The sequence below is a fragment of the Orcinus orca genome, chromosome 16 (genome assembly GCF_937001465.1).
Source record: "Orcinus orca chromosome 16, mOrcOrc1.1, whole genome shotgun sequence".
NCBI lineage: Eukaryota > Metazoa > Chordata > Mammalia > Artiodactyla > Delphinidae > Orcinus > Orcinus orca.
In genome coordinates this window covers 1,071,804-1,097,151 of record NC_064574.1, presented here as the reverse complement: position 1 = coordinate 1,097,151, position 25,348 = coordinate 1,071,804, and the positions used below count along the sequence as shown (strand labels likewise).

Below are 25,348 nucleotides of genomic sequence, written 5' to 3'. Positions count from 1 at the left end.
AGATAGTCACTTCAGATCCCTGGAACCTATGAATGGGACCTCATTTGGAATAAAGGTTTTGCAGACGTGATTAAGTTAAGGGTCTTGAAATGCAGAGATCATCCTGGATTATCCAGGTGGGCCCCATGTCCAGTGACAAGTGTCCTTGTAGGAGGGAGATTTGCCAGAGGTGATGTAACCCTGGAATCCAGGATGGAGTGGTGTGTCCATGAGCCCAGGAATCCCCCCAGGGCAGCCCCCAGAAGCTGGAGAGACGAGGAAGGGTTCTTTCCTGAGCCCAGGAAGGAGTGCTGCCCTGCTGGATTCCAGACTTGTGGCCTGTAGAACAGTGAGAAAGTTCGTTTCTGTTGTGTTAAGCCTCCCTGTCGTGGTCATCTGTTACAACAGCCCCAGGAACCTAACACACCTGTGTCCCTGCCTCTGGGTGCGGCCCATGGGGCAGCTGGGGCCAGCAGGGGCCTGGGGTACACAGGCGCCCCACCAGGATGGGACACCACTGCCCCCTGGTGGCCCCAGCTGGAGGCAGCTGGCCCAGGCGCCCCCTCCTCCCAGGCCCAGGCCCCACTCAAGGCTCTGAGCGTCCCCCACATGCCTGGGTGGCCAGAGTCAGACACCACACTCGCGGCACTTGAGAACCAAATTTATTTCTGATTTTTTTGTCAGAATATAAAAAAGCGCAAAACAAGGAAGATGAGACAGGAACACAGCGGGGCTGAGGGTCCAAGACAGGGAGGGAAAAGGGGAGAGAGACAGGAAGGGCTCCCTGGAAAGGGTCATGTCGTGATGGCATGAGGTGGCCAGGGATATTCAGGGCAGCCGGGCAGGATGAGGGGCTTCCCATGGGGAGGCGCACGGGATGGGGGGCACCAGGCCAGTTGTTCAAATTCCACATGGGACCTGCAACAACCAACCTCCCATCCTGAGGCTGGCACAGGGCGCGGCTTGGGATCTGGTGGCTCAGCCCCATCTGTCTCCAGGATTTTCAGAATCCCCAGGGGGTTGAGTGGGCAGAGGTGCAAGAGGGTGGGGCTGCCAGGACTGCCCTAGCTATCCCTCTGCTGGGCCCACGAGTGGTTGCTCAGGTGCTGGCTGGGTCTCCACTGGGTGGGCATGGGGGTGCAGCTGTCAGAACAGTTCTTGTGTGGATCCGGGTTCTCCTGGGAAAGGGGCAGCGGGAACGCCCACCCATGACTAAGCCTGGAAGGCAGTCTCCATGACCCTGGGAGGAGGGAGCCGTCCCCCAACCTAAGGCCAGGACACAGGTGAGCCTGGCACTGGGCGTGGGGTCCTCCTGGGGTCAGGCCTTGGGCGTGTGTCCCAGTCCCCGTGAGTAGATGGGGGCGTGGTAAGGGTTTCAAAAATGAGTGAGAGCCCTTGGCACGGTGGCGGGCTGGGCTGGGCCAATGACCGTTCTCTGGGCAAGGACGGGGAGGGCCACACACCAAAGGGAGCCTTGGCAGTTTACCCCACCTGTGTGGCAGTCCTCTAGGGGCTGGGGGAGGGCGTAAACGGGGCGAGGGGGCAGACCTCTGGCCCTGGGCGAGGGCAGGGTGCCTAGAAGACGCGTGACTCAGCAGGCGATGGAGGGTGCCGGCGAAGGGAACATAAATAAACAGACTCCTTGGGAGGCTGGGGGTGTCCAAACCGGCTCTGGCCCCAGGTGGCTGCCCTGCATGCTGCCAGCAGCGCCAGGGGGTGGGCCTGGGCTCAGGTCCTGGGAGGAAGGGCCCCACTCAAGCAGCCCCTGCCTGCCCGCCCGCCCACTCCCAGGCACTGCCCGGAGTGCACAACCAGAGGTGGCTGGAGGTGGCGACGCTCGTCCCACCTGTCCATGGGGCTGGGCTTGGCCCCTGGGGCGTCACGCGGGGTCTGAGAGGGGCTGCACGGCCAGCTCTGCCTCGTGCTCGTCAGGGGCTCCGGTCACAGTGCTGAGGTCCGGCGTTCAAGCCTAGGCAGCAGCTAGGACATGTTTCCGAAGGAAGCTGTGGGGCGAAGGGGGGTGAGGAGGGTCGGGGACCTCTGGCGTCATCCCCTCTCGCCCCAGGTGCAGGACAGCCCTTACTGGACAGCCCAGGTGCAGGACAGCCCTTTCTGGGGTCCCTGGCCACCCTCCTGGGGTCAACCCACCCACCCTGCACTCCGGGCCTCGAGGCCCAGCCCCCCCAGGCCTTTCTGAACCCGTGGGCATTCCTGGCTCCTCCCACTGACCTTGGCTGAGCAGCTGCAGGCTCCGCCCCTCCTCGCGCACCTGCAGGCGCAGCAGCTGCTGCAGCACCTCCTGCCGCTGCGCCTCCTGCGCCAGCCCCATCCGTTGCAGCTTCTCCGCGTTCAGCCGCAGCAGTGCCCGGCCTGGGAGGGAGGGGAGAGGGGTTGAGCCGAGGTTGCCATCCAAGGGGTTTCGAGAGCAAAGGCGGAGAGAGAGAAGGCAGAGAGAGGAAGAGATGGGTCGGGTGGGCAGAGACAGACATGCACAGAGAGACTCAGAGAGACAGGGCAAGAGAGGGAGAGAGGCGGAGGGAGGGCAAGGAGGAATGGTGGCTGAGCAGAGCAAAGCCAGGCGACGACGGAAACAGGGACAAAGCCCCAGATGGGAGAGGCCGACTGGGGAGGAAGCAGAAGAGAGAGGGGAGGGGGAGAAGGCTCTCCGGGGAGCCCGCCCCTGCCACACCCCAGCCCCCCAGCCCCCACGGCACCGGTGATGGCGTGCTGGGAGAAGGCCTCCACGTAGACGAGGTAGTTGTGGGGACAGTGCTTCTTGAGCCACTTGCAGACGTCCTGCTGACTCCACAGGACCACGGGCCTCGTCAGGCCACCCAGGGAGGGGCTTGTGTGGTACAGGCCATCGTGGTCAGAGTACAGCCGGCCCTGTGGGAAGAGGGGTGGCCGGTGGAGTGCGGTGGCAAGGAGGGCAGGGGCTGAGGTGGGTGTAGTGTGTGGGTGGGTACCTGGGGGGCCTCGGTGCCGGGCTGCTGAAGGAGCTTGACCTGCCGGCTGCCAGCTGCCCTCTGGCTGCGGGAGTCGTGCCACGTGAGGCTGGTGCCCGGGGTCCGAGGCAGGGGGCAGGGGATGCTCTCGGCCGACACCGTGTGCTCCAGGAGGGTCCGGCAGAAGCTGAAGTGGGCAGTGGCTGCAAAGCAGGGGTGCCTGGTCACAGCGGTCAGGGGCAGGGGCTCCCTCCCTGTGATCCGGCTTCCTGCTCAGCCCATCTTCCCTCCACAGAAGAGGAGAGGCACGTTCCCAATTAGGGGTTCCCAAGCCTCCCCAAAGAGAAGGAAGTGTGCGCGAGCTGTCCTGAGAACTCCACCTTCAAGAAGCATAGTCTGTGCTCTGGGGAGCAGGATGGATTCTGTTTAATTAGAGAGAGACGTGGCCATCAGGGAGCCTCACACTCAGAACCAGGTGGGGCTCTCCTGGGACGGCCCTGGTCTTCTCCTTGGGCTGGCAGAGCCACATCAGACCAGGGCGCACGCACGCACAGGGCTTGCCTGTGAGGAAACGCGGCCCCAGCGTCCTGGGAGACTCTGTGCTGTGGGGAGACCCCTGTGGCTGGGCTGCCTGCCCACGTGGTCGTCGAAGGCACCTGGTCCCTGCAGCCCCACCTGGCGTTCCTTGGAGGCTTGGCCTCTGTCCTGCTGTGCTCACTGGCTGTGACTTGTGAACAAGAAGAAGGCTGAACTCTGGGCAAGCCCACAAGGTTCCTGCTGCCCCTTCCTGCAGGCCCCCTGGCCCAGGGCAGCTCCCGTGCATGGCAGTGTCAGCACAGCACACAGGCTGCACGCACGCGCTCGGGGACCCAGGCTGACTCCTTGTGCTTTCTCTCCCCACGCCGACTTCGTTACGCTCATCACCTTTTAGTTTTACCATCATTTCTGTGCTGGTGGCTGACAGGAGTCAGGGAGGGGTAGACACCCGGACTGACCCCTCCCAAGGCCTTGCACAGGTCTTGGGACACAGGAGGTGCCCAGAAACATTGTGAATGACTGAATGGATGGATGAAGGCTCCGTGTGGTGTCCACAAGTCAACAGAGCCCTGGGGAGAGACAGGAAGCAGGGCCCAGCCTTGCCCCGTCTTACAGCATCCACGCCCTGACTCAGCAGGCAGGATCGGGTTCCCAGGCCGGGGTCCTTCCCCCACGCCCTCAGCAGGAGAATTAGTGACCCTCCTACCACAGACACAGCCCCTCACCCCCACTGAGGGCAGGGCTTGGTGATGTGCCCAGGAGGTTTCAGTAATGAGGGAAACCCACATCTTCCACCCCCTCCTCCCTCCCCATTCTTACAACTTTGGAATCGGATGGCAACTCTGAATTTGAGGTCTGGGGTCAGACAGAGGGCGTGGCCGAGCGTGGTTCTAGTACGGTGGGAGGAGACTCACTCTAAGCAGGCACGTTTCGGGGGAGGGGCGCCCGGGTCTCAGGGCTTCGCCTGGAGGGGCCTCCAGGCGGGAGAACCAGTCGGACGCCTCAGCCCGCGCCGCACCTGTCCTGGGCCAGCCGGGCCCCGCCCATTTCCTGCCCGCGCTGGGGGAGGGCTCTCCGTCCGTCTGTCGGTCCGTCCCTCCTTTCCAGCCCCAACGTCAGAATTCCAGGAGGAAATGGGGCGGGGACCCCCTCTGGGCCCCACTGCAGGGGCCGGGGAAGGTTTTCCCCGCGCGAAGGAAAAGGTGACCGCGGGGTGGTGCTAGCCTGGGGACAGGAGCCTCGGCGGGTCACCTCCCCCAAACCAGGGCGCGCCGATCCCCAAGGCCTGACCGCCGCCCCCCACCCCCGCCCTCGCCCCAGCGCGGGATAAAGACACCGGGAACCCCGTTCGGCCGGGACGCGCCCCCTACTCCGAGCGCGGCTGCAGTTTGGACTTCGCTGGGACCCGGCCCTGTCCCTCCGGTCCTCGAGCCCCCAGACCGCGATAGCTCCGCGCCCGGGTCCAGCCCTGCTCACCGTCCACATCCCGACGCTCCCCGAAGCCGGCGCGCACAGCCCCGGCGCGGCCTCGCGGGGGGCTCGGCTTGGTCCTCAGCTCCGTGAACATGGGGCCCGCGGGTCCCCAGCCGGTGCACACGCCCCTCGCCGGGCGCAGGGCGGCCCGTGTGGCCGGCGGGGAACGCGCGCCGCTGCCCCGCCCCAGCCGGCCCCGCGCCCGAGCCGGTCCCCGCGCCCGGCGAGTCTGCGCGGCGAGGCACCTGCTGCCGATCCCTGAGAGCGGGGCGCGCTCCGGGAGCTCCGAGGGGTGTCGGCGGCGCGCGGATGTGCGAGCGCGGAGGGCGTCTGCCGGGGCAAGGGGCGGCTGTGCGCACCTGGGCATGGCGCCAAGGACGAGTGACTCTGTGAGGCCGCCCGGGGTCCAGGCGTCTGCAGGAGCATCTGAGGGTGCCTTAGCCCTCTCTGCGTATGGAGAGGAGGGGGTATCCTACCTGCTCCTGGGACCCTCTGCCCCATGGGGCCTAGGTCAAGGGCCAGACCCACCACTTCCCTCCATTCTCCTTTGTCAATTTACTTACTCATTCCTTTATTCATGCATTCTCCAGACCTCTCTGGAGGTTTCTCTCTCGAATGGGCACTTGCTTCCCCAGAGAAGCCAGTTTGACGCGCTCTTACCTCCCCCTCCCCACTCTGTGAACTTCAGGAGGACATCAGGGTCTCTCCCCTTCCCTCTGTAGCCCCAGAATCTGGTTCAGTGCCCAGGATGTGGCACCGAAAAGGGGTAGGCTGGGGACAGGGAGGCGAGAGAAACTCCGAGGGGGCTGCAGCAGGCAGGGGGGGTGTGCTTGCTTCAGGACCCCAGTGAGAAGTGTTAGGGTAGGCTGGGGACTGCCTGGTCCAGCAGAAGGCTAGACTTGTGACCAGCTTTTTGCCTGCTCTTCCAGGAGCCCAAGGGCTCTCCCCAGGTGTATGTGGGGACCAAAGAATGTCCCACCGCCACCTGAGCGAAGGTGCACATGGACACACAGTATCCAGATAACCGTCCCGCGTGTCCACCTAAAATACGAGCACGGGTGGTCGGACTTGCACCCGTGCGCACCAGCACACACGGAATTCACCCACATGCTGTGACCGCCCGTGCCCACATACTGACTTGTTCTGCTGCATTTATTTATTTTCGTCAGTTAGCTCTCTAGGGTCTAGGCTCTCACGGTCACCGGAATCACCGGAATGTTCAGGGTATGGTGGGGGTGTGGGCGGGGCCGGAACTGGGCCCAGGAATCTGAGCGCGGAGAGCTAGGGCAGCAGTCTGTACCGCCATCAGGGCACATACACCCCGCACAAGCACTACACAGTCGGCTAGGTGTGCAGTCTGCTCAGGTCTGTTAGGCCCTGCCCCGGGGCCAAGGCGACTCTGAAGGGCAGGGTGGGAGGCTCAGGGAGGAAGGGGACCCATGGGTCCTGCTCGTACAGGCAGGTCTCAGAAATGCATCGAAAACTCGCAGTAAGCAGGGCCGCCCCTGCTCAGTTTTGAGGTCCCCCAGGGCTAGTCCAGGAGCACATCGCCTGCCCGCCGCACCAGGAGCGGGCGCTACAGCACATGCGCTCGCCGCGTCTCTGTCCCCTTAGCCGCGGTCCAGAGCCGCCGGGAGCCGCCGGAAGTCGAGTTTCGGGAACTTCCGCTCAGGGAACCCGCGGTGGGCGGGGCTACGTGGGACCACGGGCTCTGCTTCCGGGGCGCGGGTGACGCGGGCAGCGAGCCTTCCTGTTACAGAGCCTCGGACGTGTGTGGTTTTTCGCCTCCGGCTGCGGCCTCCATCCCTTCCCTTCTTGGTCGTCGCCGTCACCGGCGCCATGAACAAGAAGAAGAAGCCGTTCTTGGGCATGCCCGCCCCGCTGGGCTACGTGCCGGGGCTGGGCCGCGGGTGAGGCCTGGGGCGGGCCGCGCGCTGGGGCAAGGGGCCCGGGTCTGGGCGGCCGCCGACAGCGACGGGGAGGACGAGAACAGGAATGGCGCGGGGTTGGCCTGATCTTGGTGGGAAGAACGGCGCTCTGGGTTAGAGCCGACCCGAGGGAGGCTGTCTGCCCCTAGAAGGCGGGACGCTTGGGTTTGAAGCGACGACTCTGAGCCCGGTTTCTGTCCCCGGGGTGGGTGGCAGCACCGTCTTGCGAGTCTGCCGTGGCGAGGACGCAAATCTCCGTCACGTAGTCGGAGCTCTGTGGCTACTCCCCCCCGCCCCAGGCCGGGCAGACCGGCCCCCCCCCATTCTTGGCTTGAGCGTGACTGATTCTCTAACCTCGATCCGGGCTGGAGTCCTCTGTGTGGTCTCTCACGGTGGTACCTCATTCTTCCTCTGAGGTGCTGGTGGTCACATTGCTGCTTCTTCAGACTCTCTACTCCCCAGGGGTAGGGATGGCATCTGTGAGCCTTGTGACTGGGTCCCCCAGGTCAGATGACTACCATGTATTGTTGAGTACGTGAGCAGGCATCATCACCGTGTTTATTTGTTATTCGTTTGATCAGGTTTCTCTTGTTGGGAGTATTACGTCCAGCGTTATCTGGGGCACACACAAGTCTAAGATCTTGACAGTGTCTTCAGAGGACCTGCAGTTTACTAGGGGAGATGAGGTGTTTGCATAAATAAGTACATAAAGAGGAACAGATTTAGAATTCTGGGGTTCCAGCGATCAACATCTGAGCCAAGTTCAGAAGGACGTAGGGGTGTACAGACGTGGCAGGGTTAGAGGAGAAACTGCTGCTTTGTGTGTTGGGCATTTGAGAAGGAAGATGAGGTGTGGAGGAAGAGGAAGGAGTTGTGAGGAGTCTGTGTGGGTGGGATGTGCGGTGGGTGGCGTGGAGCTGCAGGGGCGGAGGGACCAGAGCCCCTGTAGGCACTGGAGAAGTAGACACCTCAGTACGCTGTGATCAGAGCTGTGCTGAAGCAGAGGAAAGCTCCGCGCGGGGGTAGCTAACTTGGGTCCCAGCTGTGATGGGAGTCACGGTCTCGGAGGAGGGATTTTGGTGGTAGACCCCGTAGAATTTAGAGACAGATGGGAGGGAGAGGGAGGCAAAACTGATGCCGTGGTACCTGCGACGGCACTGCCACCATCGGCTGAAACGACCCAGAGCAACTGTAGGGCAGGCACCGAAGGGGAACTCCGACTGGGCCACGTTGGGTTTGGGGGCCTGGTTGGATTCAGAGAGAGGGCTGCTTGGCAGATTGTTGGAAACGGGAGACTGTGACCTGGGAGCAGAGGGGTCTGGTGCCCGGGGGAATCTCCCTCAAGGAGAACGTGGGGTGGCAGATGGTAGCCTCAGAACCTTCTCAGGTTTCTCTCTTGAAGAGGACAGCTGTGTGGAGTTCACTGCTTCTGGGCTCTTTGGGGGTTTCCCGGAGGAGTTAGAAAAAGAGTTGTCATTAGGTGACAGCTGCGGAGGGTCTTGGCACAGGAACAAGGCCACTCAAATAAATGGGCATCTTGGGGTCTCCTGCAGTGCCACTGGCTTCACCACCCGCTCGGACATCGGGCCTGCCCGGGATGCCAATGATCCCGTGGATGACCGCCATGCGCCCCCAGGCAAGAGGACTGTCGGGGACCAGATGAAGAAGAGCCAGGCTGCGGATGACGATGACGAGGACCTCAATGACACCAACTATGATGAGGTGACTTGTGAGGGGCTCCCCGGCCAGCGTCCACGTTCTTAACCCAGTGTGCTGTTGGCATCTGTGATGAGTGGCTTGGAGTGGTGGGTCCATTGCCTGTTCCAGCTAGTCAGGGGATAGGGGATAGCTCAAACAGAGTTTGAGAGGGGAGCAGGAAAAATATGAAGAAATGTGCCCTTCTGTGGTCTCTTCAGAAGAGATGCACTTGCACACGTTAGAACTGCTGCGTTGCTGCTGTGTCTTGGCTGGTCTTTAATGATGAAAATTTTAAGTGGAATTGGTAATATTTACCTTCTTTTGCTTTAGTGCTTGTTTTCTTAATGAATTCATGTTTGGTCTATTGAAGTCTTTTACAGATATGTTACAACAGGTGGCATTTTTCCTCAGAGAAAAGTTTTTTAAAAATTCAATTTCGAGTAATTTTAAAGTTACAGAGAACTTTCAAAAATAATATGGAGACTTCCTGCATACTCTTCACAAGTTTCTCCCCATCTCACATGACCCTAGTACTATTATTTTTTTTTTATTTGTAAATTTTTAAAAACTTTCATTTTTTTTGGTCGCACCGCATGGCACGTGGGATCTTAGTTCCCCGACCAGGGATCGAACCAGTGCCCCCTGCAGTGGAAGCACGGAGTCTTAACCACTGGACCGCCAGGGAAGTCCCTATTTTTAAAATTTTTATTTATTTTACCTTTGTTTTTATTTTGAGGTATAGTTGATTTACAACGTTGTATTAATTTCTGCTGTACAGCAAAGTGACTCAGTTATACAGATATATACATTCTTTTCCATTACGGTTTATCCCAGGATATTGAATTGGGTATTCTGTGCACCCTAGTACTGTTACTGAAACCAGGAAATTAACACTGACGCAGCAATATTAACTAACCTGTAGATCTTACTTGAATTCCACTGGTTTTTCCACCTGTGTCCTACTTCTGGCCCAGGACCCTACGTTGCATTTAGTTGTGCCTCCTTAGTGTCCTCTGGTTGGTGTGGATACTCTGTTTCATGCCCTTGACAATTTTGAAGAGTACTCATCAGCTATTTTGTTATCCTTCAATTTGGGTTTGATTGATTGAAAAAAATTGTTGACCAAGCATTTTGCAGCTAGACGTGTTCTATTATTGATGTTTCTGTTGGTGGGGGTCGTATTGCAGAAAAGCTGACACTCTAAGTATGTTGTTTGGTTCTCAGTTTAACGGCTATGCTGGGAGCCTCTTCTCAAGTGGGCCCTACGAAAAAGATGACGAGGAAGCAGATGCTATCTATGCAGCCCTGGATAAAAGGATGGATGAAAGAAGGAAAGAGAGAAGGTAAGACAAATTGTCGCTCTTCATGCTGTGTTTATCCAACTTAAAAAAAAGCGTTTGTTTGTTTTTGGGCTGCACCGCGTGGCCTGCGGGATCTTAGTTGCCCGACCAGGGATCAAACCCGTGCCCCGTGCAGTGGAAGCGCAGAGTCTTAACTGCTGGACTGCCTGGGAAGTCCCAGAAAGTTTTGTTTCGGTTTATTTCAGACTTGGAGAAAATTTGCAAGAATAGGAGATGTGTCTGCTCAGCTTTGAGGCTGCCTGGGGCTTGGCCTGCGGCAGCCACACGTGGAGAACCCTGGACTGCTGCACAGTAGCCTTGGGGGCCGGCACGGGAGTGGAGAGCCTAGGGACTCCGTGTTTGACTTCCCAGAAGTCGACAATTTGGGGGATGATTCTGCCTATGCATCAGGGTTACCATCTTTGAAGTGGGCGTGGTGATGTTGATGAGTGTATATTAAGTAATTTGGAGGCTCACTGAAGATGGCAAATGACCATTGCAGTCCTCGTGGGCATGCGGCTGTGTCTTGAGAATCTTACTGCACAGGTCATTGTTGAGCTGGGCTGGTGGGGACGGACTCCAGTGAGCTGGAGGGTGCGAGGCCCAGGCAGGCTGTGGGAGGGGCACCCTCTGTTCCTGGGGGTCCGTTGGGGGAAGACCGCTCCCCCGCAGAGCCCTCCTGTTTTGCCTCTGAGGCTCTCAGGTGGGTGTGTTGGATTGAACTTGGCCCAGCACGTCTGTCCTTGATGTTACCTCATTGGCAACTTTCTGATTCCTTGTCATTTTCTGGGGAACTATATGCAAAGTCAACACAGAATCCTGCAAACTATGATAAGTTTTATTGCTTCATAGCATGTTTATATTTTTTACTACAAAAAGAATGCATTCTCACTCTAGAATATTAGGACAATAAGTTTAAGTGTAAGTAATGTTTATTCACAAGCCTGGAAGGTGACAGTTAACATTTTGGTTTACTTTTTTCTTTCTATTGCTCATTATACATACAGTTTTCTTTTCATAACTTGCAGAATTTTTAGTTTTCTCAAAATCACATTAGAAGAGTGAAGTACCGTTCTTCAGGGGAGTTTTTTAAAAGCACGTTATTTAATCAATGTGCATGAACTTACACGTATCGTAATTTGGTGGTTTTGCATATTAAAGAAGACTTGATTCCAATCTTACGGAATTCATTCATTAAAAAAATCTGAGTGATGTGGATACATACAGAAAATTGTTGTATTAAGTGGTTTTAGGGAAGTGGTTGGCTTTTGAAAACTTTTCACAATACAAAAGAGCAGAAGGAACAGCGTAGCAGACAGGCGTGTGCCCCCACGTAGTCCGCACTATTCGGTTTGCACATTTGCTTCTGCTTCTGCAGGTGGGCTTTGCTGGCTCCCGTTGGGGTCAGTTCGCCCTGGCGCTGAGCAGTCCACCCTTGTGACCTGGTGGCCAGTCCACATCCACTGTTCCTTGCTTGTCCCCAGAACTTTGTAGAACTGCCTTTTACGAGCCGTGACGCAGTCAGCACCACTGCTCAGGCATGTCCCCTAGCCACCACCACCCCTTTACGGAACGACTGCCCGCCTCCTCATGGCACCCTTTCACTTGTTACGCTCTCCGCGTTTCCTGTGGATTGGAAGTTGGAGCCTGAGGCTTGATTCAGGTCGGGTGGAGCATCTTTGGCCAGAAAACCTGACGGTATCTGCGAGCTGCTTCCCATCAGGAGCTGTGATGCCAGGCTGTCTCCAGCCGGTCGAGAGGTGTTTGTCTTTTCCAAGCACGTCGTTATTCACAACGCATTCAAGTTCCTGTCTGACCTTGTGGAGGGAAATACAAATCTCAGCGTTGGGAAGCCCTGGCTGCCGGGCTCACGTCTACTCCGGTTTGCCTAACTTGGTCGATACTTTGTCACCATTGCCCACGGCTCTTTGAGTTCACGTGTGACCTGGTCCTAAGTCACCAGGAACCCATTTGGATGGGCAGCTAGGACAACGGTTCAGCTTTTCTTCTGAGCTGAGTTATTCAGAGGATGGCCCTACCTTTGGGACTTTATAGAATTTTAAAGCAGTAAATATACTTGTTTTTAAATGCAGGTATTTAATGGAGTAAGACAACTTGCTTTTTATTTTAGTGAGTTCTGCATGTTTTTATCTGGTAGCGAGTTGAGTTATTTGTGAATGTATCCATTGTTGCCTTAAAATAGATTTGATTTAACTGCTAAGTGTGTGGAATTACTCTTTTTGGTGATTTAATTAGGAAGGATAATAAAGTGACTTTGTTTCAGAATGGACATCCAGGATTTCTAATACGTGCACACGTTTTACTTCTAGGGAGCAAAGGGAGAAAGAAGAAATTGAGAAATACCGTATGGAGCGCCCCAAAATCCAGCAGCAGTTCTCAGATCTCAAAGTGAGCAGATGGGTGGCCTGCTGTTCCTCGTGGCCTTCCCAGCGGAGAACAGACGCTCTGGGGCACAGCTGATGAGACGAGCACAACTTTGCTCACTCTGCCCTTCCTTTAATTCAGAGGGTAGAAGAAGGGCCCTGCTTGGGTGTGCTTAATTATACGTGTGTGTGCAGAAAAGCTCTCCTCCCCAGAAAAGGGGGGACAGAGGAGCTGATTTTCTTTGTAACTTTGTAACTATGTCCATTTAGACATCAGGTTTTCTGAACTGTGTTCCCTGGGCTTTGACAGAACAATTTAAATCTGAGTGAAGTAGAGCAGATCCAACAGGTTGATTTTTCTAAGCAAAGTAGATAAACCGTGTCTGCATCAGAGTCCTTAAGGCATCATGAATTGGGCGATAGGGGTCAGGGAGAACATCATTCTTCTTGTGCGTGTGCAATTCTGCCAGAGAATTAATGTTTGGGGGCCGGGTGTTTCCAGAGGAAGTTGGCAGAAGTCACAGAAGAAGAGTGGCTGAGCATCCCTGAGGTCGGCGACGCCAGAAACAAGCGGCAGCGGAACCCCCGCTATGAGAAGCTGACCCCCGTTCCCGACAGCTTCTTTGCCAAACATTTACAGACTGGAGAGAACCACACTTCAGTAGATCCCCGGCAGACTGTGAGTACCCACAGAGAAGGCAAACGGGGCTCCTTGTGTCTGGTCGGACAGATCAGGACGGGGGGCAGGGGCAGCGCTGGAGGAGCCGGAGTATGTGCTCCTGCTGTGCCACGGCTGAGTCTGTCTGACGGTTCAGACGTCGGGCTCCAGTGGAAAGAGTTTCCAGAGATGAGAATGAAATGCATGCAAATGCAAGCCAGCGTCTTGTCCTTGCTTCCCCCAGCAATTTGGAGGTCTGAACACACCCTATCCAGGCGGACTGAACACTCCATACCCAGGTGGGATGACACCTGGATTGATGACACCCGGCACAGGTGAGCTGGACATGAGGAAGATCGGCCAAGCCAGGAACACTTTGATGGACATGAGGCTGAGCCAGGTGAGAGGTCGTGTCATGCGTTATTTTCCTACAGATCATATTAAAGAATTGTTGTTTTGCTTATAAAACTAATTTATATTTGTGAAAAGTTCACCCTTTGAAGGGCTTCGTCACATGTTAAACAGACCTGTGACATGTCCAATTCCCTGTCCCATTACACAGTGTGATGGGATTCTGCACGTAGGCTGGTGCATGTGTCGACCCAGAGGGCGGGCACAGGTGTGCTGCATTCGGTGCCAGCAGCGAAGGGCCATCTGATGTGGTTCTCCTGCTCCCTTGGGGCTTGGGGTCTGTGGCAGGTGACAGAGGGCTGCCTGAGGAGCAGCCCAGACAGGCACTCGTGACAAGCCACGTGCTTACTGTTGATGTCGCTTAATGCCCTTCCCTCTTTACATAACGGTTAAACGTACGTGTGTTCCTCCTGCACCCTAGTGAATCCTTGTGTCCTTACGGGGCGTGCACTTGGTTCCGTGCTCTAGAAAACCCAGGCAGAGTGAAGACCCTTTCTCATATGACATGCACGTCAGAAACCGTGAAGGAAAATACTTTCAAATTGACTACATACAAATTAAAAACTTTTGCACGATAGAAAGCAGTGTAAAGTCAAGAGAACCAGCAAATCGGGAAGGAGTCATGCACATGAAAACCAGACCCAGCGTAGTCGTGTGTGTTGAAGAGAGTGTGGACCTGCACAGGCCAGGACGTGACCAGGGCAGCACACCCACACCACTGGGGAATGCTTTGTGTTAAACATTTTTATGGAAAAATTTCACACATACTTAGAAAAACAGCAGAGTGAAGTACTCAGCTATTCCTGTTGCTTCAGTGGAAAACTTAAATTTTAATTGAGCTTTTGCTATACTTGAGTTTTTTACGGCGAGCAGGTATCTTACAGTAAAAAAATAAGTAGTAGTTTACAGATCCAAAAAATTGCACGCTTTCATGCTACTAGATATGTATTTACTTTATAAGTTGGAGAGTAGTTCATTGTGAATATCATGATTTAGTCTTCGATTGATGGACCTTTTGGGTGGTTTCTGCTTGTTCGTGGTTACAAACCATGTTTTTTTTATTTTTTAATAAATTTATTGTTTATTTTTGGCTGCGTTGGGTCTCCGATGCTGCGCGCAGGCTTTTCTCTAGTTGCAGCGAGCGGGGGCTACTCTTCGTTGAGGTTCGTGGGCTTCTCATTGCGGTGGCTTCTCTTGTTGTGGAGCAGGGGCTCTAGGCGCTCAGGCTTCAGTTGTTATGGCACGTGGGCTCTAGGGCACGCGGGCTCAGTAGTTGTGGCGCGCGGGCTGAGTTGCTCTGTGGCATGTGGGAATCTTCCCAGGTCAGGGATCGAGCCCGTGTTCCCTGCATTGGCAGGCGGATTCTTAACCACTGCGCCACCAGGAAAGTCCCACAAACCATGTTTTGATGAACTCCTCCTGCTTCTTTCTTTGCAGATTTAAGTAAATATTTTTACAGTATCTTTAAAGTGGAATTGTTGGATTGGCATATTTTCGCTTAGGTGCCGAATTGTCTCTCAAAGGCACGACATTCCACACTCGGCAACATGGGGGAGCTGGCTGTGCCATCGATCACCCCCCACCCCCACCCCGTTGGCAGCTCTGGTCTGGGGGCCTTTGGGAGGCCCATTCCCTCCAGCAAACCTCCGCTTAATTTGCATCCTTGTGAGTGGTGAGGTTCAGCTTCATTTACGTTGCATAGATCTAGTTTGTTGTTTCTTTCACGCTTGTGTGTAAAATGTAGAGGAAAAATAGTAATGTTTTGTGCTAAGATATGTATAAGACAAAACTTAAAGATTTAGCCGTTTCTAAGTGTATAGCTCAGGGGCATCGAGTACATGCATATTGTGCCCCATCACCACCATCACCTGCAGCACTTTCTCGTCTTCCCAAACGGAGACTCTGTCCATATTAAACACGTACTCCTCATCCCCTGCCTTAGCCCCTGGCCCCACCGTCCTGCTTTGTCTCTGTGAATTGACTATTCTAGGGACCTCGTATGAATAGATTCATACAGTATTGGCCTTTTGTGGCTGGTTTATTTCACATACTTTCATTTATGTCCTCAAGGCTCATGCATGTTGTAGCAGGTGTCAGGATTTTCTTCCTTTTCGAAGCTGAATGATGCTCCATTGTATGTATGTATAAACCGCATTTTGTTTATCTTGTTATCTGTCGTGACACTTGGGTTGCTTCCACCTTTTGGCAATTGTGACTAATGCTGCTGTGAGCCTTGGTGTACAAATATCTGTTCAGTTTTCAGTTCTTTTGGATATCAACTCAGAAGTGGAATTTCTGGGTCACACGGTAATTCTAGGTTTACTTTTTTGAAGAACCACCGTACTGTTTTCCACAGCAGCTGCACCATTTTAGGTTTCCAGAAGGGCAGCACTGCACAAGGGTTTCTCTGCATCCTGGACAATATTGGTTACTTTTGGCATTTTGATAGTAGCCATCCTCATGGAAGTAGTAGCTCATGGTGGTTTTTCATTGGCATTTCCCTGATTGGTGACGTTGAACATCTTTTCATGTGCTTATTGGTAGTTTGTATCTCATCCTTGGAGAGATGTCTATTCAAGTCATTTGCCCTTTTTTTGGGGGGGGGGCGGGTTGGGGGGTCATGCTGCGTGGCTTGCGGGATCTTAGTTCCCCGACCAGGGATTGAACCCGGCCCTTGGCAGTGAGAGCGCCAGGGAATTCCCTGGGTTTTGTGTTTTCTTGAGTTTTAAGAGTTCTCTGTGTATTTTGGATAACAGTTCTGTATCTGATATGTCTTTTCCAAATATTTCCTCCTGGCTATAGCTTGTTTTTTCATTCTCCTGACAGTGTCTTTCACAGACAGAAAATTTTAATTTTAATGAAGTCCAGCTTATCAATTCTTACCTTCATGGATTGTGCCTTTGATGTAGTATCTAAAAAGTCATTGCCAAACCTCAGGTCATGTAGATTTCTTCCTGTGTTGTTTTCTAGGAGGTTTTTTTTGCCAGTACCACACTGTCTTCATTACTCTAACTTTATAGTAAGTCTTTAAGTTGGGTCGTGTTCTCCGACTTTGTTCTTCTGCTTCAATGTTGTGATGGCTGTTCTGGGTCCTTTGCCTCCTCTCCATGTGAACTTTAGAATCTGCTTGTCAATATCTACAAAGTAACGGGGATTTTGATTGGGAATGTGTTGAATCTACAGATCAAGTTGGGAAGAACTGACATCTTGCCAATACTGAGTTTTCCTGTGCATGAACGTGGAATCTCTCTCCATCGATATAGTTTTTCTTTGATTTCATTTGTTAAGGCTTTGTAGTTTTTCCTCTTACAGATCTTGTACGTATTTGTTAGGTTAACGTCTAGGTATGGTTGAGCCTTGAACAGTGTGGGGTGTTAGGGGCACTGACCCTGTATGCAGTTGAGGGCCGTCCACGGCCGTCGGTTCAGCCAGCTGCAGATCGTGTAGCGGTGTGGTATGTGTTGAGGGGAAAAATCCAGGTATAAATGGACCCACACAGTTCGAACCTGTGCTCAAGGGTCCACCGTGTTTCACAGTTTTGGGGGCTCTTGTAAATGTTGTTGTGTTTTTAATTTCAGATTCGACATATTCACTGCTGGTATGTAGGATAGTGATTGATATTAACCTTGTATCCTGCAGCCCTGCAGTAATTACTTATTAGTTCTGGGAGTTTTTTGTTGATTTTTTTCAAATCTTCTACATAGATAATCAAGTTGCCTGCAAACAAAGGGAGTTTTCTTTCTTCCCATCGCTTTTCCTCTCATCCTTTCCTTGTCCTGCTGCATTTTTGCCCACTTTTTACTCAGGTTGTTTTGTTTTTGTCATTGTCATGGTAACTTTAAGACACAACTTGAGAGAGTGCTACAATGAACTGCTCCATGAAAATGTAAAGAACGTTAGCTGAAATCATCAATCTTTGTGATTTCCGGGTTTCACTCCTTCTTAGATGGACCTTATGTTCAGTTAGGCTTTTCCCCCTGGGACTTTTTATGTTTTCTTTTTTTTATAAAATCTTTGTTCTGTGTGGGTGAAATTTGCTTATTATAGCTACAAACTATTGTTTGAGTTAAGGTTGTTTTCTTACTTGAAAGTTCCCATGCCCACTGGGTGTCGGGATTATGGGAAGGGGCTCCAGGGACCCTCCGAGGACTTCGTTCCAGGCAGTCCTGGCTCTGTCCGACTAGCTGGGCTTGGCCTGTCTTGCAGGTATCTGACTCGGTGAGTGGGCAGACTGTGGTTGACCCCAAAGGCTATCTGACAGATTTGAATTCCATGATCCCGACTCATGGAGGGGACATCAAGTGAGTACCCTGCAGGGCCAGTGGCTGGGTGGGCTCGGCTTGCCGGGAATGTGTTGGATTTTATTTGAAGAACACGCAGCCAGAACAGGATGTGGATGTTCTAAGAAAGGTAGAGTGGGGTTGTTTGATTTCGCCTTTAAAATATATCTGTACCCGTTCACTGTGGACGTTAAATTTGTTACAGATGACATTCCAAATCTGTGTGTGTGCCGATTGCGTCCCGTGTTTCTGACCTTGACCTTGGGCTCGATGCCTGTGTGTGTGGAGGTGCCGCAGACTTGGAAGGGTGCCGACTGAGTTCTGACTTGGTTCTGTCAGCAGGGGCATCAGATGTGACGGTCTGGACACTGTCTGCAGTGGCACCCTCCTCCGGGCCGGGCGCCCTCAGCGGGTGGTGGCCTGACCCAGTGCTTTCTCGCCTGCACAGTGACATCAAGAAGGCCAGGCTGCTGCTCAAGTCTGTTCGGGAGACAAACCCTCACCACCCGCCAGCCTGGATCGCGTCGGCCCGCCTGGAGGAAGTCACTGGGAAGCTGCAGGTGGCTCGGAACCTCATCATGAAGGGGACAGAGATGTGCCCCAAGGTAGGGCGCCCTCCCCAAGCTGCACCCTGCCCCTGAGGGGCTTCAGCGTCTGGGACGCCGCGCAGGACGCCGTGGGAGTGAGCTGGGCTTGGAGGGAATTGCCTGCCTTTTGGTGTTGAAGCTGCAGGCGGTGGGACAGGCGAGGAGGGGAAGAAAAGTTGGGAAAGGGTTTTTCCTGCTTATTTTTACTTGGAGTGAAAGCCTGACTGCCGCTACTTCAACAGAGAGATAACCTTAACTAGAGAGACCAAGGCTGGTCAGCCCTTCGCCCTCCCTGACGTCAGAAACCTGGAGGTGGGCCTGACTCTTAGGGGGTGTGATTGGATCAGCTCCAGAAAGTCCTGAGACCCTCTGAGGGACTGTACGCTCACTGTGAAGGCTGGGGCACCGTGACAGCCAGAGGTGCCCTGCGAATCCTTCCCCCAGGACGTTAGCATCAATCCGAACCTCCCAGGCAGACGCAGGGCTGCCTGCCTGTGTGTCTCTACCTCGTCGTGGGTTGACTTCCTACCCTGAGCGCAGGCTGTGCTCTCCTCACAGTGTGGTGGCGTGTCTTTCCCACACAGGCACAGACGTGCTGTAGCTACGCTCCCACGTGTGGGGCTTTCAGGGGGTCTCTGGCGCAGGCGTGCTGGGCGCCCAGCTCACCGTAAACCCCGGGCCCCGCGGGTGGGAGGACCCTGGCCCCCCTGTCTCCAAGGCTCGTGTGTGCCCTTCTGGGGTGCCTGCCGCCCCACCAGCCTGTGCGTACCCTGTCTGTCCTGTTCCTTTGCCCCCCAGAGTGAAGATGTGTGGCTGGAAGCAGCGAGGTTGCAGCCTGGGGACACAGCCAAGGCCGTGGTGGCCCAAGCTGTCCGTCACCTCCCACAGTCCGTTAGGATTTACATCAGAGCAGCTGAGCTGGAGACAGACATCCGCGCCAAGAAGCGGGTTCTTCGAAAAGGTGAGCCTCCCTTAGGGACCCGGCAGGAGCGGCGCCGCCTGGCTGTGTACCTGGAGGTGGGGGGCAGCCCCGCAGCTCTGTTGCCGGCCCGGGGAGCAGCCTCGCCGCTGCTTCGCTCGGGCTCTGCTGGGAGGGCTTAGAGAGTGGGGGACGCTCTCCAGGCCTTCGTCTGCCCTGGGTTGCTTCTGCCCTTGGAGCCTCTGTCAGGGAAGCTTCTGGCTGAGCTGCCTTCTCCTGCTGTGTGGCCTTGGGTGAGGGCAGGTGCTCTGTGGCGCTGTGGAATGCTGTGTGCAGGTGCCGTGTGCAGGGCGAGGGAGCCACTAGAAGCTGGCCTTGCGGCGCTAGCCTTCCCGTTTCCGCCCGCAGCAGGTAGAAGGTGCCACTCGGGTCTGAGTCTTAACTGCCTCGGTGGTCGCACTAGAGTGGCACGTGAATGAACTGCTTCCCATCTTGGGAAACTCCTGCAGGGCAGTGTGTTGGTGTGTGTGCCGTTGGCTCGTGGCACGCTGAATGGTCTGCACGCCGGGGAAGCTGAGTCCACCTGGGAGTCACTGCCAAGATGGAGCTTTTGTGGGTAGTTGCTTTTCATCGTTGCAGAAGTGAGAAAAGAACAGCTTTGCTCCCTTCACTGGAGCCGTAGACGAGATGCTGCTTTTGACTTTTGTTCCGGATTCAGCACCAGCCTGTGCAGACGGCTTGTTCCCCTTGAATTTGTAGTGTGGGTGAAATAGGTGTGTTTTGGGGAATTGAGGGCAGCTTGCAGTGGGCAGTTTCCAGCTCTTGTTTCTAAGGTGTGTGTTTGCATGAGCCGTCGGGGGCGTGTGATGTTAGATGTGCAGGGGTTGCTGGCTGCGGCCTGTGGCGCTCTACTCTCTGTGTTTGTTAGGGGCCAGGTGGTGGCCACCCTGTGTGTGACGCTGACCGCGTGTGAATGTGTGTGTGTTCCAGTGTTTTCCTCTCGGGTCTGGTTTCTTATTGCAGCCCTGCCACACTTAAAATGAGGCCGGGGCGGAAAGTCAGCACCTGTTTTGGTTTATAGAAATCAGCTCATCTCTTTTCAGCCAGGAAAATAGTTCTCTGATGACAAACACATTAAACTCTGGGTAATTAGCACGATTTATTTAGGAAAGCTCTACTGAATTTCCCCTGCCACAGTGTGATGAATGGTCAGAATGGCTTTGTGGCCACTCCCTGTTCACCCCCAGATTACCTGGGTTCATTTCCAGTTGGCTTCAGATTTGGAGAGGGGAGTAGGCCTGGAAGGGGGCCTCCAGGGGAGTGTCGAGTGATCGGTTTCCAGGCCGTCCTGGGCCTCCCGGCTGTGCTTTCCTTCAGGCTGTGCGAAGGTGGGGGGAGCGTGAAGCCCCAGCTGGCCTCCACCCTGCTCCCCGGCCCTGTTCCTGGCCTTCCCCATCCTTAGAGTGTTTCCAAAAACAGTGCTCTTTCTCTAGATGCCTGGGGCACAGCTGGCGATGCCTCCTTTAGCTCTTGGTGAACCTGACAGCTACTGCTGGAAGGATCTGATATTTGGAAACCAGTGACAGTTACTTCCATCAGTGACTGGGGAGGACTCCGTGCCAGCTCTCAGGTTCTGCTTGAGCTCTGGGTCCCAGCTGGTGCAGCTGACATCGTGGTCCTTTGATGGGAGAACTTGAGCTTCACATGCTACTTGAGACCTGAGGCCTTAGGAGGCTGGGTGACGTGGCGTGGGTGCTTGGCCTCAGTCTGCGTGCTGTCATCTGTAGGGGCCCCTGCGGGCCTGTGAGCGCTGCGCTCCGGGGGCCAGGCTGCGGGGCTGCTTCCTGTGGGCTTCGCTCACGATGAAGGTGTCAAGCACCGTGTTCCTCTGCTAATCGTGCAGGCCTGGAGCAGTGGAGTGGCTCTGTCCCCAGCCAGCGTGCTCTGGTCCATAAAGTGAGTACAGGATGGCGCCGTGTGTCCCCACCTTGGGGCCAAGGGCCAGAGAGTGCATTGGCCTCTGATCGCAGGCTGTCTAGTTCAGACTGCTCCGTTCCTGACCGGGCCGGCCCTTCCACCCCGGCTGGCCACAACTCTTGGAGGTAGCCTTGATCTGGCGCGGTGGATGGTCTCTGGGGAGCACCTTGGTGGGATCTGGACTCGTCAGCAGTGGTTGGCTTCAGCTCTGGTCCTGTGGGCTATTGATGAAATGCCAACAGAGGAGTTCCCAGTCTCTCCCGAAAAGTGGGGACCGTCCTGGGCCTCATGCCCATCGCGGGGTGAAGTTAATGACCCCATGGCCACTGGCATGGAGTGTGACCAGGGGGAGGGGGCGGGCAGGGCTGGGGGGGCGGGCAGGGCGGGCCCCCGCAGGCCTCCTTATCTGACATCACTGCTGAGGGGCTGTTCCCTCGGTGGTCTTGGCTTTCTCGGGCTGCTGTGCTTCCTGGTGACTGTCACTCCAGGAGGCGGGACTGCTCAGCCAGGCCTCAGGACGCCGCTCTGGGCTGTGGTTGAGGTCTCTCCTCCCGCACATGGTGGCAGACGGGTCTCACCGTGGGGGTCAAGGCTCACCTCGCCAGCCGGGGCTGGTCTGGCAACACGTGGAGGCCAGAGAACTGGGTCAGCCTCAGCCTCCAGTGCAGGAGAACCATGGCCACAGGCCTTGGTGGACACATCATCCCTCAGGATGAGACCTCTAGACAGGTGAGTTCAAACTCGTGGGGACAGGGACCAGGCTCGCCCAGGGATGACGACATGCAGCCCGCGGCCACGTGCCTGCCCCGGGGGTCCTGGTCGAGCGAGAAGCGCTGCTGTCACCGCGTGTGTCCTGCGAGGGTCCCGCAGCTGGCGCCCTGCCGGCGCTGGGCTGAGTGACAGGTGGTCAGGCCAGGGAAGCCCAGGGGCCAAGCCTTTGGCTGCACCTCTTTTGCAGGCTGGTGGCGCTGTGGTCCTTGCAGAGCCCTGGGCCGCAGGCTGGGGCATCGTCTTCCAAGGCAGGTGGTTCCGGAGTGGCAGCATGTTTTTTGTCGTAGAGGGGAGGTCCCCATGAGCCCTGGACCATGGGAACCTTTGAAACTCACTGGGGGTGGGCCCCTGGGGTTCGTGGGGTATGTCTCCCCACCTCTGGCCCCCTGGTCTTAAGCATCTCGGGCACGTGCTGCTTCCTGCTCACCAGCCGGGGAGGGACTGGCGTGGAGTGCGGTGACCCGGAGCCACTGCCATCTGGTTTGGCCATAGGAGAGGAGGGGCACCCCGTTTTCAAGGGCCTATAAAGGGGAGAGGGGTGCCCCGTTTTTACAGGGCCTATAAAGGAGGGAAGCCCGTCTCCCAGAGGTGGGAGGGGCTGCTTCTGCTGAAGGGAGGAACGCGAGAGACTTGGTGAGGCCGCAGATTCTGCACCATTGAATCTTAGGGCTGTTTCCCGCAAGCTTGGCCCGTGTTTTCTAGAAAGAAGATCTCCTTTGGGCTGTTCTGGTTTCCTGCCTCCATCAGCTCTTAGTCACCGTCACTCCTGCCAGGGGCTGACTGGAGGCCTTGCCTCAGCCTCCCTAGTCCCCCTGCTGCAGGGCTCTGTGTTTAGCTGCCCAGTGTTTTGGCTTTTTCAGTAAATTGCATCTGAAGGAAGGGCTCTGCTGCTTAAACAGAGGTTTGGGGGTTTCCGGACTGCAGGATGTCATAGCTTCTCCTGGGAGCTGGTCCCCCTTTCCTGCTGTCACTCGTGTGAACTGAGGCCCCGAGGCTGCCGGTGTGGTGCAGCACCTGGTGCCTTTGCGCTCGTGCTCCTTGGGGTCCAGGGAGGAGCCCTCGCTCTGCCGTCCTGGGCAGATGCGGATCCCAGAGTCGTTGGTGCTTTGTGTCCCCGTGACTTTCGCACACTCACTCACACGCGGCCTAATCGGCTGGCCTTCCTGGGCAGCGGGTGCCTGGTCTGCGCTGCCTCATTTTCTCATGTTGATTTTCAAGTGTGAGTGGGTGTGAGACGATGCACAGCCTTCTCTGCCACCCTTGCTTGCTGATTCGGGACGTCTGCACTGGTCTCTTTGGTGTCTGTCCAGACCTGTGGGACCCATGTGAAGTCCCGGCCTGTCACCCAGGGCAGAGACCATCTGGACTTGCTGGCAGCAGCATCCTCTGTGACACAGTATCTTGCTTTCACTTCCGTTTTTCTGTGATCTGGTTTCTTATTTGACCTTTCCCAGCCCTTGAGCACGTTCCAAACTCAGTTCGCTTGTGGAAGGCGGCCGTGGAGCTGGAAGAGCCCGAAGATGCTAGAATCATGCTTAGCCGTGCCGTGGAGTGCTGCCCCACCAGCGTGGAGGTGAGTGTCCGCCCTGCAGAGGCCTGGGCCCGAGGTCAGTCTGCAGGAGTGCTGCCCCACCAGCGTGGAGGTGAGTGTCCGCCCTGCAGAGGCCTGGGCCCGAGGCCACTGTCTGCAGGAGGTGTCAGCTGGGCCTTGAGCTCACTGTGGTCCAGCGCCAGGCGGCACAGTGACCATATGCTCCTGCAGGAACCGCAGAGCAGAATCTAGCTCGGCCCCGACCCCATGGGAGCTCCGCGCGGAGCTCTCTGCTTCAGGGCCCGGCCTCCTAGTTCAGCTCGGAGTTTGCCAGTGGGACCTGGAGGGTGACAGAAAAGACTGGTATGTCTTTCTGCCGGCCCAGCAGGAGGTTGGCTGTGCCTCAGAGCTACTTGGATTTCTTTAGTTTTAAATTTTCTTGTTCACAGCATTTTGTGAAGTGACTTTTAGTCTTGATTTCATGATGTCCAGTCTGTCTTTAATTATCCTAAGGGGTGTTGTGAAATTCTCCAAACAAAATTAATCTTATTTTATTTACATAAAAATAAATAGAGCCCATACACATTTTTGGTGATAAACTGTTGCATAATCAAAACCTGGGGTGTGAGAACTCCAGACAGCTGAACACCGTGTCCTTTCAGTTTGCGAAGGTGACAGTCACACCCTGCTCACCTTCTGTCCTAATGCCGTGTACCTTTAACCAGTGTTTGGAACGCGGGGCTGAGAACCCGTCAACTATTCATGTTAACCACGTCACTAAGTAAGTCAGAAGCATAACCAAACAGCTTTCAGATGAGGCAGAAAATGCCGCCGCACACGTTCCTGGGCCCTGTTTAAAATGGTCCTTGAAAACTTGTACAAAGGATTTTGTGCAAGGGCTGTGGCCTGTGGAGGGTCCACCTGACCTGGCGGGTCTCTCCGTGCAGCTCTGGCTCGCCCTGGCCAGGCTAGAGACCTACGAAAATGCCCGCAAGGTCTTAAATAAGGCCCGGGAGAACATCCCTACGGACCGGCACATCTGGATCACGGCCGCCAAGCTGGAGGAGGCCAATGGGAACACGCAGATGGTGGAGAAGATCATCGACCGGGCCATCACCTCCCTGCGGGCCAACGGCGTGGAGATCAACCGCGAGCAGTGGATCCAGGTGAGGTTGGCAGGTGCCACGGTGTCCACTTTAAACACGGACGCCCTCCTGCTCGTCAGAGTCCCTTGGAGGGTGGGGACATCGGGGTGGCACCTGAGAGGCCCGTCCTCACGCTGGCAGGCACAGCAGGCACAGGGGTGGCTTCTCCTTATGTGATCACCTCGTGGCTTTTTATGGAGGTGCAAGCCTGAGTGCATCTAGGGGGAAACTTCAGTGTCCCGATGCTTGGAGATTTAAAGATTTTAAGTGTCCCGATTTAAAGGAGAGTGAGCCTTAGAGCTTCTGTCTCTCAGGTCCCCATCTTTAACTTCTGTAGATCGTGGCCAGCGAGGTCTTTGAAAGCACTCTAACCCGCCGCCAGGCCACAGCTGCCCTCTCCTGCCTCGTCCTGCCCCTTTGCTTCACCCACCGCCCTCAGCCTCGGAAGGCGGCCCCAGCCCTGTGCCGCCTCCCTTCTCGCGCCCCTGCCGCCTCCCTTCTCGCGCCCCTGCCGCCTCCCTTCTCGCGCCCCTGCCGCCTCCCTTCTCGCGCCCCTGCCGCCTCCCTTCTCGCGCCCCTGCTGCTTCCCTTCTCGCGCCCCTGCCGCCGCGGTGCTGCTTGCCCGCCTCCCAGTGGCTCCAGCTGGTGCACCGGAGCTGCTCCAGCATCACCTTTCTCCCGAGGAGGTGGCGATGGATCAGTACCTCTGTTCTCTTCCCTTCCTGTGTTTGGGCAATGTTCTAAAATCTCAGGTGCGAGGCCTCATGTGTATCTCTAAAATCGAA

The 25,348-nt window shown here is 55.6% G+C and overlaps 2 protein-coding genes across 4 annotated transcripts in view; one reads left to right on the top strand and one right to left on the bottom strand.

Moving 5' to 3' along the window:
- Positions 1-624: 624 nt before the first annotated feature.
- SAMD10 (sterile alpha motif domain containing 10) lies at positions 625-5,345 on the bottom strand. Of its 2 annotated transcripts, XR_004478410.2 has the most exons (6): positions 4,938-5,345; positions 2,946-3,127; positions 2,694-2,865; positions 2,209-2,349; positions 1,826-1,982; positions 625-1,157 (listed from the first exon to the last, which is right to left on the bottom strand). XR_004478410.2 is itself a non-coding variant. In XM_004282371.3 (5 exons), the coding sequence occupies exons 1-5, from the start codon at positions 5,299-5,301 to the stop codon at positions 1,960-1,962; spliced, it is 882 nt and encodes a 293-aa protein (XP_004282419.2). In that variant the 5' UTR covers positions 5,302-5,345; the 3' UTR covers positions 625-1,959. The 2 variants fall into 2 exon arrangements, 1 of the variants encoding a protein (XP_004282419.2); XM_004282371.3 differs by having other exon boundaries at positions 625-1,982.
- A 1,308-nt stretch (positions 5,346-6,653) lies between these two features.
- PRPF6 (pre-mRNA processing factor 6) overlaps positions 6,654-25,348 on the top strand; it is a 34,818-nt gene continuing 16,123 nt past the window's right edge. For both annotated transcript variants that reach the window (XR_004478408.2, XM_004282372.4), the window contains exons 1-11: positions 6,654-6,844; positions 8,416-8,584; positions 9,785-9,903; positions 12,231-12,309; positions 12,787-12,963; positions 13,187-13,342; positions 17,560-17,654; positions 18,082-18,238; positions 19,019-19,181; positions 23,342-23,460; positions 24,366-24,584. Coding sequence is in view for 1 of the 2 variants with exons in the window: in XM_004282372.4 (XP_004282420.1) it covers positions 6,774-6,844; positions 8,416-8,584; positions 9,785-9,903; positions 12,231-12,309; positions 12,787-12,963; positions 13,187-13,342; positions 17,560-17,654; positions 18,082-18,238; positions 19,019-19,181; positions 23,342-23,460; positions 24,366-24,584 (1,524 nt within the window). In the remaining variant the exon portion in view is untranslated. The remainder of the gene's footprint in view (positions 6,845-8,415; positions 8,585-9,784; positions 9,904-12,230; positions 12,310-12,786; positions 12,964-13,186; positions 13,343-17,559; positions 17,655-18,081; positions 18,239-19,018; positions 19,182-23,341; positions 23,461-24,365; positions 24,585-25,348) is intronic.